This window comes from Siphateles boraxobius, unplaced genomic scaffold (genome assembly GCF_051911475.1).
Source record: "Siphateles boraxobius isolate OS27281-9 unplaced genomic scaffold, OSU_SipBor_1 24, whole genome shotgun sequence".
Lineage (NCBI taxonomy): Eukaryota > Metazoa > Chordata > Actinopteri > Cypriniformes > Leuciscidae > Siphateles > Siphateles boraxobius.
Window position 1 is genome coordinate 17,289,051 of NW_027508855.1, and position 18,770 is coordinate 17,307,820.

Consider the following 18,770-nt stretch of genomic DNA (forward strand, 5'->3'; position numbering starts at 1 on the left):
TTTTTATATTATTTAACGTTTTATGTATGTAAATTATGTAATAATTTAATGTTTTGCAGTATGGTGATTATAATGCATTATAACGCAAATATTAAAAACCTTAAGTGATTGTAAAATTAGGATATGTGGTATCAATATTGTTTGATATATCAATATTGTTTGATCCCCCAACTTAAAGCCTATTGTTTTCAATCACTTATGCTTGCACTATATTCATAAGTCAATAGATAAAACCTTCTGCTAACTTCTGCTATATTTAAATGTCTATGGTAAGTTTGACAACAACACTTCAAAAGTGCCACAAAAGTACTATGGTAGGCCTACTCTGTCATAATACTAAGGTATATATTTTAAAGTATATAATATTACCATCTGATTTCACAACTACCATGCTACAGCCACAATACTTTTGTTGTTGTTGAGGGTTTAGTCCCAAAAAGTATGTTTTAGGGTATTGGTATTCTACATATACCATGGGAGTTCCATGGTATTCTGGGAAGTACCTTGCAGTAGGCATACCATAAATACCATGGTACATGAATTTCAGTACCATCCCATGCCATGCATCACTAACTGTGCCATTGTATTGCCACAGTAGTGTACACTTATTCTAAACATTTTAGGTTTGCACGTCAATTAACTTTGATGGAGGAATAGAATACATTGCACTTCAAAACCTACAATTCATTGACTTCCAACTATCTTAGTCACGCAAATTTCAGATATGAATGACAGACAGACTTGCCAAACCAGAGAGTTTGAAAGCATCTCGTGTGCGTGACGTCACCGCCCCACGTCAGCACCTTGCGGAAATACCGCTGCGAGAGAGCAGGTCGATCGGAACCAGTATTCGAGATGTTTTCATACTCCAATAGAGAGTTTCAAATCTAAATTTACGCATCACTATCTAGTCACGCCATTAGTTGAGTTAGTGCACTTGATCTGCCATCCGGTGCCGGTTCCGGTTAATAGGCGCAACGGGAAAAAGAGGGACAAAATGTCCCTGTTCCAGTCAGCGCTCGATTTCCTGGCCGGGCCCGGCGGATCCGTCGGCGCCGCAAGCCGGGACCAGAACGACTTCGTCGGGCAGGTGGTGGAGCTCGGAGAGCTGAAGCTCAGGATCAGACGAGTCATTGCGGAAGGTAAAAGAATCATTCAAAATAGCATCAGGCTAGTCATGCTAACCTTGGTTTATGTTACTAACATGTATTTTATTCAAAACAGCTGTTACAATTTGACTGTATAATGTCCATAATATAGTATTATTCACACATATAAACATTGACTTTAGTATAACGTTATATGTGTTTATTTGGGAATTTAGCCTAATGACAATTGACTAAAACTCGCTTGCTAAGTTGTTAGCAAGTCACTTGGCTGTGATGCACCTGACATGAACCCATATATGCTAGTCTGTATGTTTTTGAGACATTCAGACATATGCATGCAGTCATTCAATAGCACATCTATATAAATTGCCACGCCAACAATTGATCATATTTATCTTCTATGTGTTGATCTGTATATTTTAACTGCTGTATATTTATATATGTGTGTGTGTGTGTGTGTGTGTGTGTGTAGACTGCACCATGGTATTTACATGGTAGCCTACTCCGTGGTGATTCAAAGAGTACTTTGATATATGTTCATAATAACGAGATGATTCAAAAAGTAGCCTGTTTTGATATATGTTCATAATAACATGACCTGACGATGGTATGTTTTGTTTGTGGTCTCTCATCCCTTTAAAAAAATACTATGATAGTAACGTTACCATTGTATCACTATTTAGTGCTGTGACACATTGGAATTTACAATGGTACTGAATTTCACATTTACATCATATTCAAAGTACTATGGTACTTTTTCCAATAAAGTCTCATGTGTCAGATGACACATTTTATAAGAATTCTGTTCTCTTCCGCATCTGTTTGTGCTTGAAAGACAGATACATGCAAAATTATGTCAAAATGCCCACCTCTATAAGTGTGTTTGTAATGTCATAAATAATGGCTTACTGAAATTGAACAATTGAGAAAATGGATGTCTATCATTATATTTGGTCTTAAAGTGACAGCAGCTCAATATTTCAGCTGCTATTCCATTAATGTTTATCATCTTAACAATCAAACAACATAATACAAATTGAAAATCACTTTTGTATCTTTAACAAATATTCATTATATTTAATTTATACAGTGAATTTATACAGTTTACATTTGATTATACAATTTCTGGACCTGAATACTGTACGAGTTGCCTGAAAAACATAAAGCACTGTTTATTTCATTTGTTCTATTGTATTGTATTTAGCTATTCGTATTTATCTATGCTTGTAATTTATTTATTACTTGCTCTGCAGATGCACTCCCAATTATTTTATAATGATTAATTCTTTCCAAATAGAGCTGTTCAAGTCATTTGGTGAAATTGTTTTCATAATGCAGGAAAACAAGATATTGCAATGTCAGTTGTTTTCAATATCGTGCAGCCCAAACGTTTAAGCCTTTCATAATGTCAGTCTATATTGTGTACGAACTGTATAAAATTATACAATATCGTTCAAAGGTTTGGGACTGGTTCCATTTTTATGTTTCTGATAGAAGTCTCTTATGCTCACCAAGGCTGCATTTATTTTATAAAATACAGTAAAACAGTAATATTGTCAAATATAATTACAATATTCTATATTATATTTGAATGTTTGAAAATGTAATTTATTCCTGCGATCAAAATAAATTTTCAGCATCATTACTCCAGTCTTCAGTGTCACATGATCCTTCAGAAATCATTCTAATATGCGGATTTGTTTCTCAAGAAACATTTCTTCATAACAATATTGAAAACAGCTGAGCTGCTAAATATATAGGAACCGTTATGCATTTTTTCAGAATTCTTTGATGAATAGAAGGTCTGTTTTGACAAGGAAATCTTTGTAATGTCTTTGCTCTCACATTTTATCAAATTAATGTGCCCTTTCTGAATAAAAGTATTATTATAAAAAAAATTTAAGTGCAAATTGTGATGCTACATTTTTTGATATATGTTCATATTTTGATGTTATATTCATATAGCCATGTTCATATATTGATAGTTGTGTATTTTGCTTAGATCATTTGAAATCTGTTGGATTATGGCAGTGAGATCAGTGTATGTCCATAAACCCTCATATAACTGGCTCAGGTATGTTGACATCTACAGGCCTTGAATGGAAACAGGGCATTCTGGGTAAACAGGAATGATTTACATGGTGGTGTTGAGGCGTAGTGGTTCGAGGTCCAGGCTGGTAAACTAAAAGTGTGAAGTTTGAACTATCTCAACCTCAGGTTTGTGTCTGTGTAATGACTCCACTGCCTGTTGCTTTGGATGAAAGCATCATTTTTAATGACTAAGTATCTGACTCGGTATTGTTTGCATAGTTCTATATTCATTGCACCACGTTCTTTGTATCATAGCACATTTCTGGACTGTAATGTTGGCGGGAATTTGTTTCCAGAAAAGGCTTTCTTTTGCAAATGAAATGTTTGGGCTCACTATACCTCATAATTACCTGAGGTCTCTTGCTCTACATTTGTTACTGTGTTTTGCACCGTTCTTTTGCAAATGCGTGTGAATGTCAGTGCACTGTAACATGAAACTCGAAAGCTTCTTTTGATTCGTGCAGCCTGACTCAGGCCTCCGCTGGTATTCATTTACCCGTTGCCATGGTTACAGGTCGTTTTGGTCACTTGAGGATTGTTTCACAAGTGTTCATAAAAACCTGTCATTGTCACTTTTGTTCATGTAAAGACAGACACACCTGTGCGTACTGTAGTCAACCTGATACAGGCAGTCAACATCTGTTCATGGAGCCATACTTTAATGTTTTATTATTGTTAATTTGAATAATCAGTCAGGTACATTCTCATATTTCTATTAAAAATGTTGGAGTGAAACAACAGAATTCTTGGAAGATGTGAAATGGACATTTTTTATTTGTATGTCTTCATGTATAAATTAATTGAGAGCCTTTTTTACTTTCTTAATACATGTTCCTGGTCATTAGATTAGTGCATGCATATTATATCCACCTTTAAAATGACTTGCTTTTCAACCAACATTTCTATGCTGTGTAGATCAGGGACTCACAAACATTTTAGTCAGCTAAACACCTTTGACCTAAAATATTTACTTGGAAGTACCTTCTGAATTTTTGATCTAATATTTAATTGATTTAAAGACACATTTTGATGTGTCTTTATTCTTGGTTCTCTGATGTCTGTTATAGGGCTGCACAATATATCGAAATATCGCAAATGTATATATATCGCGATATGCATATCGCAACGACTTGCAATAACTGGGGTCATGAACAAAAGACAAAGCCTACCTGAAACCCTAAACCCAGTGATGTTAAAACACTGATGTTAAAATAACACTTCTTATGCTACATTTAAACACTGTTCACTTTCAGATGCTGTAGGGATGTTTTCTTGTCACAAAAAGAATGTGAAACACGTATGTTGGTTAAATAATTTTAAATATATTTTAAAGATAATTTAAGTTTATTTTACACACTTTAAGCATTCGCATGTCAAATATCTCATTATTTAATGAGTTTTCGCATATCGGATTTTTCTGCAATATTGTGCAGCCCTAGTCAGTTAATGGTTGCATTATTATGCAAGGAAATAAATAAAATATTTAATATTAACTATTAAATAAATACCTATTAACTACGTATGTTCCCTTGATAAACTCCTAATTTACTGCTTAAATAATAGTTAGTACGGTAGTTGTTAAGTTTAGGTATTATAGGATTAAGTAAAATATGATCATGCAGAATAAGGCATTATTATGTGCTTTATAAGTACTAATAAACTGCCAATATCCTAGTAATATGCATGTTAATAAGCAACTAGTTAATAGTGAAAATTGCTCCCCAAACTAAAGTGTTACCATTTTTATTGTAAAGTTGTTTATTCTAATTTTACTTTTAAATAAATGTAGCTTTTCACACCAACCCGTGTAAGCTGGTTAATAATTATTGGTTAATGCATTAGGAAGATGATAACCCTATAATCGATATTGTTCGATATATTCACACTTTCCTGTTTTTACTTATTTATACTTTTCAGTTATTAATTCAATAACGGATAAATTGCAAAAGTGTCACAAATTCTCATTTGAAGCACATCACTTTGTCTTAATTTATATTGTTTGCTAACATTATTTCTTGTTTTTAAGATTATTAATCCATTCTATTTAGTTATGTTTTTACATTTCAGCCATATAATGTTCATTAGGTGTTTTTAAATTAATTTATAGTATTTTCTCCACGGCACTGACTCTTGGTGAAATGTGTAAAATGGTTGCTTGCGCTATGCAAAGAGACAACTATCCTATCAGCATTTCATTAATGTTGTGTTGTGTCATAGCTGCAGTTGTGATGAGTTAATTCTTTCTGTGTCTGTCTGTTGAATAATGACTGCTGAAGGCAGACGTTTCTTTCTGTGTGAATGTTACATGTATAGACGTAAATGAATGAGTCAGGATTCCAGAGGATTTTTTATAACGTGTCAATTACTGACTCTCATGTGCCACTCAAAAAAAAGTTTCTGTGCTTTTTAATAGACTGATTCTAGAGTAGTCTGTGTTTTCGAAAATCAGCTGTCTCATGTCCTGTTTGTGCCACAATGCCAAGTCAGCACAAAACTGAATCTGCCAGAATCTCATTCAGATTGGTGAACCTAAAAGAAACCTAATGATGCTAAATGTTCCCTGTCTTTATAGGTGGCTTTGCGTTTGTGTATGAAGCCCAGGATTTGGGCAGCAGTAAGGACTATGCTCTCAAGGTATGACGACCTCATCACACATAACATGTTAACATTCAGTTTGTCTCAGATAGCCTCAGTACAATCAATACTGACTGACTGCTTTTATATGTGCTAATGAAGTTAAAGAGATAGTTCACCCAAAAATGAAAATTCTGTCAGTATTTACTCACCCTCATGTTGTTCCAACCCCGTAAGACCTTCGTTCATCTTGATGAAATCTGAGAGCTGGATCACTCCTCCATAGGCTTCTTAAGGGATTGAAACTTGCCGGCCTCGAAAACTTATTAAAGACATCGTTAAAATAGTCCAAGTGACTACAGTGGCTCAATCTTAAGTTTATCAATCGACGAGAATACTTTTTGTGTGCAAAAACAAACAAAAATAACGACTTTATTTCAACTATTCATTTCCTTCTCTGTGGGCCTCTAGTCAGTTCACTAGTGTAATAGCGTAGAGCTACGTCACACGTAGGCTCACTATTGGCCAACGCTGGTCATGTGTGTGATGCGTGTGATTTACAACAACAGAAGCTTACGCTATTACACTAGTGAACTGACTCGGTTAAAAATAAACTAAAGCTAAAGATTTATATTAAAATAGAAAAAAATATTAATTTAATTTAAATCTAATTCAGAATATGAATAAATACTATAATAGTATATAAATAATACTGAAATAATATGTCCATATAAGAACTCATAAAACATCATCCATTCATCTCAAGTACTTAAACCCATAATGCACAAGATAGGCGTAGAATAAAATAGTATATCAAAGGTTACATAACATAGACACAAAATATGGAAAATCACTTTAGACTTATTTATTTCCCCTGATATTTTAAGCATGTTGGGATTTTTTGTCATTTTTTTCTGGTCATTTTGCCTTTTGACAACAGGTTTAAAACATATGTTTAAAAAAAGTACCTTTTTATGTGTTTGTGTGCAGAGACTTCTCTCCAATGAAGAGGAAAAGAACAAAGCCATCATTCAGGAGGTCTGCTTCATGGTAATAATTAAACCTTTTTAACCCTTAAATGCATAAATATTCTGGTCTTTAGCGACCCGGATCTATATCTAACACGGATGACTCTAACTTCTGATAGTTTAAAAACAATTACAAAAGACTAAAATAAAACATATTTCAATAGCTTTTGTTACTTTGAAGGGTTCAGCTTGTTATAAAATGTTGATGCATCACTGTCATCGTCAGAGCTCATTTCCCCATTCAGCATTTGGCTCCTATTCTCTCAACCATATTCTTAAAACGATTGTTTTCAACTTCTTCAAAATCAATATTTTGACAGCTTCGTCACCAGATCCATCATCAAGTGACGGTGACGCTAATATTTGATTGCGGTACAGTACTTGCTCTAGATTAAATCGCTGAGCCATTTCAAGTTTTGATCATGATAGTTGTCCATTTTGTTTTATGCCTGCAGTAATTATGAATGAAACATTACGTCATCATTGCGTTTCAGAAATTGCCACCTTGAGTAGTAAAGGTGAATTGGACCTATTGAATCAACAGAAATTTAATTATTGTTGCGCAGATAAAATATACCTAGGGTCGATCCTATACACTTTTTACAAAAAATTAATTAGAAAACAGACATTCCTTTATGATTTAATTTTGTTTTTCTTGTACTTTTTATGATTAATAGATTGAGGAATACTAAGAAAGTTGATGTCTAATCTTTAAAAACGAATGAGGAGGAGGGTAGTGAATAACGTCCCGGGTTGATAAAGACCCGATATTTGCGTTTACGGGTTAATTTAACAAGTTAACTACATTATTACACAATGTCTTAACTAGACACAGTTTTTTCATGCCTAGTTAGGTGAAGATGTTGCTGGCCAAAGCATCTCTTGCATTTTTCTTTCACGAGTTTGCACAAAAAGAAAAGAAAAGAAAAAGTAGCATTACCCAGTAAATTAAAACCTTTCTAAAAGCTATGTTTATGTGTTGTGTAGAAAAAGCTGTCTGGTCACCCTAACGTCGTGCAGTTCTGCTCCGCTGCGTCCATCAGTAAAGAAGAGTCTGACACGGGCCAGGCCGAGTTCCTCATCCTCACTGAGCTCTGTAGAGGTACGAGTACATCATCACGAACACACTGTGCTGGGCCCTCGTTTAGCAGAAAATCACCTTAATGGCAAATTCATTTATGAATCAAATTTTTTTTTTTTAAATATTGTTATATGCAAGTATCTATTGACCATTTTTTTTGTATCTTAATTTTAAATATTGCAATTTCTTTTATATTATAAATATTTGTATATTTAAAAAAATCTTTTTAAAATATATTTTTAAGGCAGGTGACATTCCGGTCCCACCGCGCAGTGTTTATCAGGATCAGAATCAGAAAGAGCTTTATTGCCAAGTGTGCTTGCACACACAAGGAATTTTCCTTGGTACTGAAGCTTCCAGTGCAAATACAAATACAGATACAACAAGAAACATAGTAATACAAATTCTACAAATAAAATTATTTAAAAAAAATATGCAAATACTATAAAAATATATGGTCACAGTTGGGTTTTGTCAGAATAAACATTTACAGATTATGAACATATTTACAGTATTTTGAATAGAATGAATAAATATAAATAAATATAAATATCACCTGAATTTTTAAGATATTGCACTAAACAGTGGGAGTATTGCACTTACAGGCGTATGCCTTGGGAGATATGTTAACTTATTTTCTTTATTGTATGATGTCACCTGTTGCATAAAGTACAAAATAAAAATAAATGTGGAAAAAATATATTTTTAAATAAATTGAAAAATTTAATTATTTTCTAAATTTCTCCTGTTCTCTAGTTGTCTAATAAACCTGGCATTGTATATTATGAATATTGTTGGCTCTTTGACACATTGCATCTGTTCCTCTTTTGTAAGTCGCTTTTGTAAAGCGCCTGTTAATACATAAATGTAAATAAATGTTAATATAAGAAGATCATGGCATTAATCACAATTTAACTTGACAGCCCTGAAACACCTTAGCACAGTATCTTTGATGTGTATTTAAACTCGTATCTTTGGTTTTTATAAAAGAAAGGGAAACTCTTGTCTGACTCGACACATTCCACTCTCTCCTTCTGACTTTCTGGCACTGGCGTCAGTTTCCTGTGTTCACTTTGACCTCCGCCCTCTGTTTCCTGCAGGCCAGCTGGTTGATTTTGTGAAGAAGGTGGAGCAGAAAGGGCCAATGTCATGTGACACAGTGCTGAAGATCTTTTACCAGTCATGCCGTGCTGTGCAGCACATGCACAAACAGTCTCCACCAATCATACACAGGGACTTGAAGGTGAGGCTTCTCCCTCTTTCAGACTGCAGGCGAAATCCTTGAAAGTGATTTATTTACAGAACTTCAACCTAAGATATATGATCAAAGAATTGTTTATTTATTTGTTTATATGTAATAGGACTTGTAAATGCCTTGGATAAAAATAATAAATAATAATAACATATTTTAATTGCCTTTATATATATATATATATATATATATATATATATATATATATATATATAAATGTTTGTTTTTTGTCATTTAAATATTCTCAGCAGATTAATTTTTTACTGTATTTTTTGTTTATTTATAATTCATTTGATAAATTTAATTTATATGTAAAAAAAAGATTAAAGATTAATTAATCTATATACGCATTGCACAGTGCAATGAATACTACTATAGTGTTGTGTGTTGGTGTGTATATATATATATATATGTATGTATATGTATATATATATATATAAATATATATTTAAAAAAAATAGTTAATTGTGGTAAGTAATACCTGACATTAGGTGACTTATTGCTTTAATAAATATGCACAACAATGTGTATATTCTCATTTGACCTTTTCTAAATGCTCAAGTACATTGTTTGATAACATTTCTTCTCCTCTGTAGATCGAGAATTTGTTGATCAGTCACCAGGGCACCATGAAGCTGTGTGACTTTGGCAGCGCCACTATTGTGGCACATTACCCAGACTACAGTTGGTCTGCTCACAAGAGGTCTATGGTAGAAGATGAGGTAAGAAATGCAACAAAAAAAAAAATCTTCTCCAAGCACCCATCCAGCTTTATGCTACATAAATATTAGTTACCAGGTTAACATCATCATGACATCGTTGTCCTCTGATTGGTTCGTTTTGCCATAGTTTTGACTGTGATTCATGGATTGTCGCAATAATTGTGGAAATGATTACATTGTTATGTGGCCAGAGAAAAATATTTTGCAGTGATTATATTAAAATCTCTGGCTATTTCCCGTGGAAGCCTTCACTGATTTAATTGTTTTGTTGATTAAATTAGTTTGTTTGGTTTCTGCTCCTCTTAAATCAGTTATTGGTAGTAATTGCAACCCACGCAGTGCACAAAGCCCGCCATTTCTCTTTACATGAATGTCTGTTTGTGCTTCTTCAGTGGAAGTGCATTTTTGTAAGAACCCAATGAGGACCAATTTTAGCATTTTACAACCTAGTAAAGTTTTTATTTTTTTCTTGTAGTGTAGTGTTGTGTTGTCGTGTTTAGTTTTGTAGATGCACATAGACGTTCTGTTATGTAGTGGAAGATAAGAATTTAACACTTTTATCCCACAAGGATGCATTCATTTGTTTGCATGCATTCTCATAAATTATTTCTCTGAATCCACTCACGCACATCTTTTAACATGAAGGCCCACTAAATTATAAATCATTTCTCTTTCTTATTCTCTGTTTATCTCTCAGATCACTAGAAACACGACTCCAGCGTACAGAACACCAGAGATGATTGACCTGTATTCCAACTACCCAATAAACGAGAAACAAGACATATGGGTGAGTTATGTTTATGAGTAAGTACAGTTATGAGCAGACCGAGGCAGATTCTGCAGACTATTTCCACATCTTCTGTGTAAATTGGTGGGTAAAATAAGAAGGCTGATAAGGAAAGTTGATTTAGAGATAAAGGAAGTTGATGCAAAGTTTTAATTAAAGATTACTTTTTTTCTCTCTCTTTTTTTTTTGTCCAAACCAGGAGAATCAAATAATCAATTATTTTTTGTTTCAACAAGTGGCACACAGCAAAAGGACATTTTGTTTGTTTCTCCACATAGTTGTATTTTAAACGTTAAATAAGTTCTGACTGCCAGTTTTTGAGTTGGCGCATTAGCATTACTTGTCACATAGAACCTGGTTTAAGACACAGTGTAACAATAACACACTCTTTCTCTCTGCAATTATTGTTGGTTGTTTTTAAAGAGTCTTGGTTTGTTCCCTATAGGCGCTGGGCTGCATCCTGTACCTGCTTTGTTTTAAACAGCACCCATTTGAAGAGGGAGCCAAACTTCAGATAGTAAACGGCAAATACAACATTCCACAAAATGACATCAAGTACACAGTCTTTCATCAACTCATCCGTAAGTATCCCGCAGGCGCTTAGCTATATTGCCTCTTGCCAAAATCTCTCTTACTTCATATAGTCAATTTGCTCCTGAATGCAGTTGCGTGAAAAAATCCTTGTGTGTTTGTTCCAGGATCTATGTTAAAAATCAACCCAGAGGAACGTCTGTCGATCAGCGAGCTTGTTAACCAACTGCAGGAGATCGCTGCAGCCAGGAACGTCAACCCCAAATCTCCCATTACTGAGGTACAACCAGCGTGTTCTGAGGGTCTCTTAGATCAAGTCTTCACTAGTCATTCATTGGTTGCTAAATATGTGATGCAAGAGTTTATAATGGGTCACCAAAATGGGTCTTATAATGGAATGACCTCTTCTGTTAATCTGCCAAGCCGACAAGGTTATTATAAATTAAAAATGGCCGAATAGTGGAAGAATAATTAATTAATCAGTCAGGCTGATTAATCCGTCAGACTGATTAATAGTCATTTTGAGTTCGTGACATCAGCCGATAACTGTGTCCACTTTGTAGATTAACTAAGGGCCTGTTTACACCTGGTCACTTTATGCGTTTTTACTGATCGAATCTGATTTTCTTAAAACGGTTTCTATTTACACATGGCCCAAATAAATGTGTCTCCGCCAAACGAATATAAATACGATCTTCAATACCTGCATTATATTTAAATTTAACAGAGTTCACATCGACAAAAGCAACAGATATGAGCTGTATTTTATTTATCATCAGCTAATTTCAAGATCAAAGACCGCAATAGGAGAGAGAGCGGCATCAGCACTGGTAAGATAGTTTAGTCTCTCTACTTTAAATGAAGACGATTGTGTGTTGAGCGTCTGCGACTTAAAGGCACAATATGTATGATTTTTAGATTCAAATATCCAAAAATCACTAGAACAGTGTTATATATTTTGTTGACTTGTGTACTTGCATTATCCCAAACGTTTCCTACAATGTTTAAATCCAGAGAAATCAGCAGTTTTAACCAGGAGCGTGTCTTTGTGTCGTCTGTCAATGACTTCACATCTGCGTTACCCTCGATTTCCTCGATATTGTTACATAGCTCAACACTTAGTCTTATTGTTTAAATCTCTTTGTTTCCTTGATTTAACAAACTAACATAGTGTTGTCTCTGAGGCATAAACATCTTGTCAAGTGGCTAGCATGGCAAAATCAGAGAGAGCTTTCTTCATCATACAATATATTTGAAAATGAATTGCATGTCATTTAGCAACAAGTCATCCAGGTTTTGTTAATATATATCGATCTAGCTTACTGCAAAGTGCAACAAGTGTCTCATACCAGCCTCTGAGCGAATGCACAGAATAACGTTTGTTGTTTCGCGCAGGTCTCTCTCATTAAAAATAACCTGTTACTTCAGTAATGTTAATAAAACGTATATACATTAGCTCATCCATGAGCGTGATTTCTGCCCGAGTCCGTCGGATTGCTTTCCATCGGCTGAGGAGGTAAAGATGACAACTCCCATGATTCCACTCTCACGGCATCATCAATCTGCGCCTTTGTTTTGAACAAGCGACCTCTAGCGGCGAAAATTACATATTGTGCCTTTTATTTCCAGCAGTTGGTGCGTCTGCTTGCTGAAGAAATACTCAGCTGCTCATCTGCTGTGATGTGTGTTGCAGTAGCGCTATCATATCTTGCTATAACATGTTATACAGCCTATAACATGCCCTCACACATTTATTAGTAAATATTTACATGTGTAAATATTTTCCATATGTGGTTGCAACAACCAGATGCATTTACACTTGGAATGCGTCTCAGACCACCTCCTGAAGTGGTTTGAGTGATCGGATTATAATCCGGCGTTTACACCTGGTCTTTTCACGATTGGATAGCTATCCGATCTAGAAAACGCATGAAGTGATCAGGTGTAATATAGGTGTAAAAGTGATCAGGTGTAATATAGGCCCCAAGATGTAAGCTGGTCTTATGTCAGTTGTAAAGATATAACAGCATTTGTTCTAAGTGAAGGCCAAGTATAGTAATTGATAACTCATACTTGAAATTTGTCCTCTGCTTTTAATCCATCCAAGTTAGTGCACACAATTTGTGAGTAGTGAACATACACACACTGCAAACCGACACACACCCGGAGCAGCTGGGTCTAGGTGCCTTGCTCAAGGACATCTCAGGCATTTTCTGCTGGTATTATTGAGAATCGAACCCGCAACCTTCGGGTTACTAGTCTGACTCTATTCATTAGGCCAAGACTGCCCTAATTTTAACGCATAATGTACATTTTCCATTTTCTAATGTATTAAAATTATATATAAGCACCCAAAGAGCCTCATTCAACCAAGCAAACCAGTCTGGTGATCAAACAGGAGCTCGGAAAATTAAGATTAAAATTAAGATGAAGTGACATTAGAGGCAGATCATAGTGGCTTTTTCAATGGCACATGCTGATATATAGTCTGTCACTTCATCTTAATTTTAGTAAACACCTTCCGAGCTCCTGTTTGATCACCGGACTGGTTTGCTTGGTTGAATGAGGCTCTTTGGGTGCTTCATTTAAAACAGACCCCTCATTCTTTCACACTCACTCTCTCTCTCACACACACACTCACACACATGCAGAGACGAGCAGACTCCCACATACTGATCGCAACTCTCTGAAGGGCCATTTAGAGACACCGCCGCTCTCTTCCTTTCGAGTTCTGTCCTTCTTTCCTTTCCTCCCTCCATGACCTCCTGGAGACAAAGGAGCATCTCATCCCTCTTTTTATCTCTGACATAATGGCCGCTGATCTCACTACATAAGACAGAAACAGGACTGGTAAACAAGTGGGAGGACAAGAAAAGGATTTGGGCTGTTCCAGCCATGTTTGTTCGAAAGACGTCTGATTTGGACTAACAAATGGATTAATAATTATGCATGTGTTTGATCTGGTTAAGAGCATCCATACAGCATTTGTTTGAGTGTATGCATACAGAAGTCAGTGTTATGGTCCTATGTGCACACATATTGGAGAGGGCGGCTTTAGATGCATCTGATCTGGGTTAAGAAGGGGTTTCTCTCTGGATTAAAGTGATTACCACCAACAGCCAGAAGCAGAGACACACACAGAGCCTGCAGCGATTGAGTCGTCTTGATGTTCTGCAACCACTGACTAGCGTTCAGATCCATAAGTATTCTGGAGTCTGGTTTCCTGCTTTTCTCCTGATGTGTGTGTGCATCGGACTGTTGTCCAGATGAGTCTGTTAGGTTCTTACTACTGTCTGAAGTCTGTGTATGATGGCTATGAATCCCTACAGCTCCTGGAGCAGAACGGAGGTTTCGGGAACAACAGTGCGCAGCTTCCTTCTCAGATCAACAACATAAACAACGCTGGTGAGTTCTGTACTCAACTCATTTTTTGGTTAATGTAGATTTGATACGTGGTTTCCGTCTTATTCAAATGTCATTCTTCCTTTGTAATCGATGTGATCTGTTGTCTGGAGTGATTTCACACAGCGGTGAAGACTGCTGTTTAATCTGATCCTGTTGCAGGATCTGTTGATGCGCTGACATCCTGTGTTTACATGCATGACATTTAGCAAGTTGCTCTTTGTTTTGTGATGCTGTTTTTCCTTTTCAGTTCTTTAACACTCATATAGCCTAGGTCATTATTTATTTTGGTTGGTTAATTTTTTTATTAATGTTTATTTGATGTTATTAATTATTTTAATCAATGTTCATTTTTATTGTTTGATTGGTTAGTTATTTTTGAGGCGGTTAATTTATTAATGTTTGAGTGTTTCTTTTTTTAGTTATTGTTTGGTATCTTGTTGGTTGGTCGTTTATTTTTTTTATTCGTGTTTGTTGTTTTTAGTTTAGTTTGAATTTTTTTTAATGATTGTTTGAGTTATTATCGTTTGTTGTTTGTTTTTTGTTTATATTTGTTAGTTATTGTTATTAGTTACTATAATTGGTTAGTTATTCTTTAGGTTATTAAGGTTAATAAACTAAAGAATAACTAACCAATTAAACAATAGTAACTAATAATAGCAATAACATATTAATCTAACAAATATAAACTAAATATTTTGTTTGTTTGTTCTTTTACATATACTAGTTAACTTAAGTTACTGTTTGGTTATTCATTTTTGTTAGTTATTTAATTATATTTTATTGTTTTGTTAGTCATGTTGGTTAGTTCGTTATTTTATTGATCTATTTGATATGTATTTTAGTTTAGTTTTCTTTTTGTTACTTTTTTGTTTTGTTTATTTGTTTTTTTGTTAATTGTTAATCTTATTAGTTGGTTAGTTTTTTTCCTTTTGGTTTGTTAATAGTTTGACATTTTAGTTAATTTTTGGTTTGTTAATGGTTGTTAGTTTGGTTGTTTTTGGTTGTTTCTTTAGTTAATCTTGTTGGTGGTTTGATTAGTTATTTTGTGTGTTATTGTTTCTTGGTTTGATTTAGTTAGTACATAAACTCTTTTGTGAAATATTTCATCACCTGTATACCTTGCTCTTTGTGAGTCCTTGTGTAGAGTAAAATTATTAACCTCTACTAATTATAACATGCAGTTTATAATAATATAGACAAGTAATATCCGGCTCACTAAACTGCTAAAAATCTCTTAATGCCGCACATTAATGTATTCAGGAACTGGCTGAGTTGTGTAAACAATGATTTCTGGCTTTAGACCCACCAGCTTTTGTGGTAATAAGAAGCACTTTGTTTGTGAGAGATTCATATCAAAGGGTATTGAAGCTTCTACAGGATACAGCGGCATCAGGCATGTCATTATACCTTTGTTAAAACCTCACACAGTTTGAATGAGCTCTTCATGATGGCTTTAAGTTCATCAGCGTAAATTTTCACCTGACAGAAATTCACACACACGCAAATGCATTGAAGTGCTTGTACAAAAAGACCCTCGCTCAAGCCTGCTCACACACACACCACTAGATTTAATAGGGATCTGAGATGTTTCACCCTTCAGAATGCTGCTAGTTTAACAAGTAACTTGAACAGCAGTGGACGGATGCACCAGTTCAGTACATTTGAAACTAAATTTTGAAAATGTAGCTAGACCTTGTATTTCAGCCAACATGATGTTTCACGAGTGTAACCCTCCACTTACCATCATGCTGCCATAATACTGTACACAAACAGATAATGCCTCGTACACACCCCTGCCCCCATATTTACCTCAAGCGTTTCTCTCTCCATGCTGTAAGAGGATTGACCTCTAGTCACCATCTGCTGAGTTTACTCTGATTTTCTGAAACCAACACAGTGAGAAAGTGATAATACTACTCGTGCAACCGCACATGCGATCCTGTCTCGATTTCAGTCCATTAAAAGGGTTATATTCTACACTTTTATTGCATTTCCTTGTCCACCACTTGTAATGTTAAGCAAGATTTGTTGCACCACATAAACTCTGCTTACTTTTATTCTTAGCTTCTGTTATCGTTGCATACTAACGTTCTTGTTTGTTAAAAATACAATTGTTCATTGTATGTTCATTTTATTTATTGTCGAAATTAACATTTAATGAATACGATTATTACGCTGTTTGTTCATGCTAACTATTGTTAACAAATTAGACCTTATTTGTAAAGTGTTAGCAATTATACCTGAAGCTTATTTCTTCAATGTATGTTCATGTTAGTTAGCATGAACAGATGCAACATTAAAAAAAATGTTTTTTTTAGTAACTGTTGAAATTAACTAAGATTAATAAATTATGTTAGTTTATGTTAACAAATAAGACCTATCTGTAAAGTGTTACCAGTTAATCTTGTTAGTTGTTGGCTAATTCGTTGGGTAGTTAGTTAGTTAGTTGGTTCATAATTTTTTTGGTTTGGTTATATATGTTAGTTATTTGGGTTTGCATTTCATTACAAAGGTGTATGAATACTGAATAGGCATTTGATATGTATGGGTTTTATCCCGTCACTGAATGTTAGGCTCAAATGCTAAGATGATTTTGCAGCTTGTTCTGTTTAAAGGCAGCCAGCCTACTTGGACCATCAGATGCCCAAGCAAAGCTACTGTACATAGTTTTCAAAACTCTGTCATGAACCTCATAAACTAACCCCTTAAAGGGTTATTAGTTCACCCAAAAAGTAAAATTCTGTCATCATTTACTCATGTCGTTCCAAACCCGTAAGACTTTCGTTCATCTTCAGAACACAATTGAAGATATTTTTAATGAAATCTGAGAGCTTTCTGTCTCTCCATTGACAGATACGCAACTACCACTTTGACGCTTCAAAAAGTTCATAAAGAGATTGTAAAACTAATCCATATGAATTGAGTGGTTTAGTCCAAATTTTCTGAGGAGACTATCGTTCTGATGAACCGATTTAATTTAGGCTTTTAATCACGTACAGATATTCATTAAAGCACACATTAGATATGGTAAACGGAAGCTCAAGCATGTTCTCGTGACGTGAGAACCAAAAATGATGAACGAAAGTCTTACTGGGTTTGGAACGACATGAGGGTGAAAAATGAATGACGCAATTTTCATTTTTGGGTGAACTAACCGTTTAAGATCTGATCATTTGAGTTTTAAAGAACTGCTCTTTGAGACGTGTTATGAGATGATACGAGTCATTGCATTGAGGCGTTTCTTGTGTGCATATGTCAAATATATTAAGCAAAACTATTCTTCTGTAAAATCACTTTTGACAAACGCTGACCTGCAATTATGTGCGTGTTTGAATCTCCAGGTGTGTATGACACAGACCCGGCCATGGGTGGAGGCTTCCTGGATATTCTGAAAGGAGGAACCGAAAGATTCCTCACCAACATCAAAGACACTTCATCCAAAGTCATCCAGTCGGTGGCCAGGTGAGCGACTCATTCACACTGCAGTAAAACACCCCTGCGGCTGTCGCACATTAACAAGTGCACATGCCTTGCTTGAGTATGTTTTGGCTTGCCTTGGTTTCGCTATGATGCATCACTTTACGCTGAGCCATTGACAGATTCAGCCGAATGAAGGAAGAGGTCGTAGTGGTGTACTAGAGAGTTCTAGTAATCTGCTGGTGGTTAATCTGATATCACATAATCTAGCTCTCAAGCAATGCCACCCGCTGCTGACTATGCGCATGTTTTCTGAAGTCTGTGCTCTATTCTTGGTATTAATTCAGAGGCTCTTTTTCATGAGCTGTAGTGTTTCAAAATCACGCTGTCCTGACATGAAGGCTATTTAAAAAGGTAGGCAGAATAATTAGGAAAGATTCATTTTGACAAATTCTGCACTACCGAATGCATTGTGATGAAAATAAAATCATTCAAGACAGAGGATGAAGCAAGAGTAATGCTATAATTAACTAGAGTTAATGTTATTTATGAATATATTTTGCTTAATTTCCCAAAGAAAAAAAAGTATTTTACCCAAACATTGATTTGAGAAATACAAATGCATATAGTGCAGTGTTACTTTAGCTTTATTGCGTACTATAGTAGTTATTAATATTTTGCATTTTTTATATTTTCAGCCATTTTGTTTGCAATCGTTTGTCATTTTTATTATTTTAGTTTTTTTAATCTATGGATTTCTATTTAGCCCTAAA

At 34.9% G+C, this 18,770-nt stretch overlaps 1 protein-coding gene across 9 annotated transcripts in view; it reads left to right on the forward strand.

Moving 5' to 3' along the window:
* Positions 1-776: 776 nt before the first annotated feature.
* Positions 777-18,770, forward strand: part of gak (cyclin G associated kinase) — a 40,916-nt gene continuing 22,922 nt past the window's right edge. For 3 of the 9 annotated variants that reach the window (XM_077241690.1, XM_077241694.1, XM_077241696.1), the window contains exons 1-12: positions 785-1,142; positions 5,773-5,834; positions 6,765-6,824; positions 7,790-7,904; positions 8,984-9,126; positions 9,732-9,857; positions 10,555-10,644; positions 11,090-11,225; positions 11,343-11,455; positions 11,955-12,005; positions 14,505-14,580; positions 17,922-18,042. In XM_077241690.1, the coding sequence (XP_077097805.1) occupies positions 998-1,142; positions 5,773-5,834; positions 6,765-6,824; positions 7,790-7,904; positions 8,984-9,126; positions 9,732-9,857; positions 10,555-10,644; positions 11,090-11,225; positions 11,343-11,455; positions 11,955-12,005; positions 14,505-14,580; positions 17,922-18,042 (1,238 nt within the window). In that variant the 5' untranslated portion in view covers positions 785-997. Of the gene's footprint in view, positions 1,143-5,772; positions 5,835-6,764; positions 6,825-7,789; positions 7,905-8,983; positions 9,127-9,731; positions 9,858-10,554; positions 10,645-11,089; positions 11,226-11,342; positions 11,456-11,954; positions 12,006-14,504; positions 14,581-17,921; positions 18,043-18,770 lie in introns of all 9 variants that reach the window. The other 6 variants (XM_077241693.1, XM_077241695.1, XM_077241691.1 and 3 more) reach the window with 4 other exon arrangements.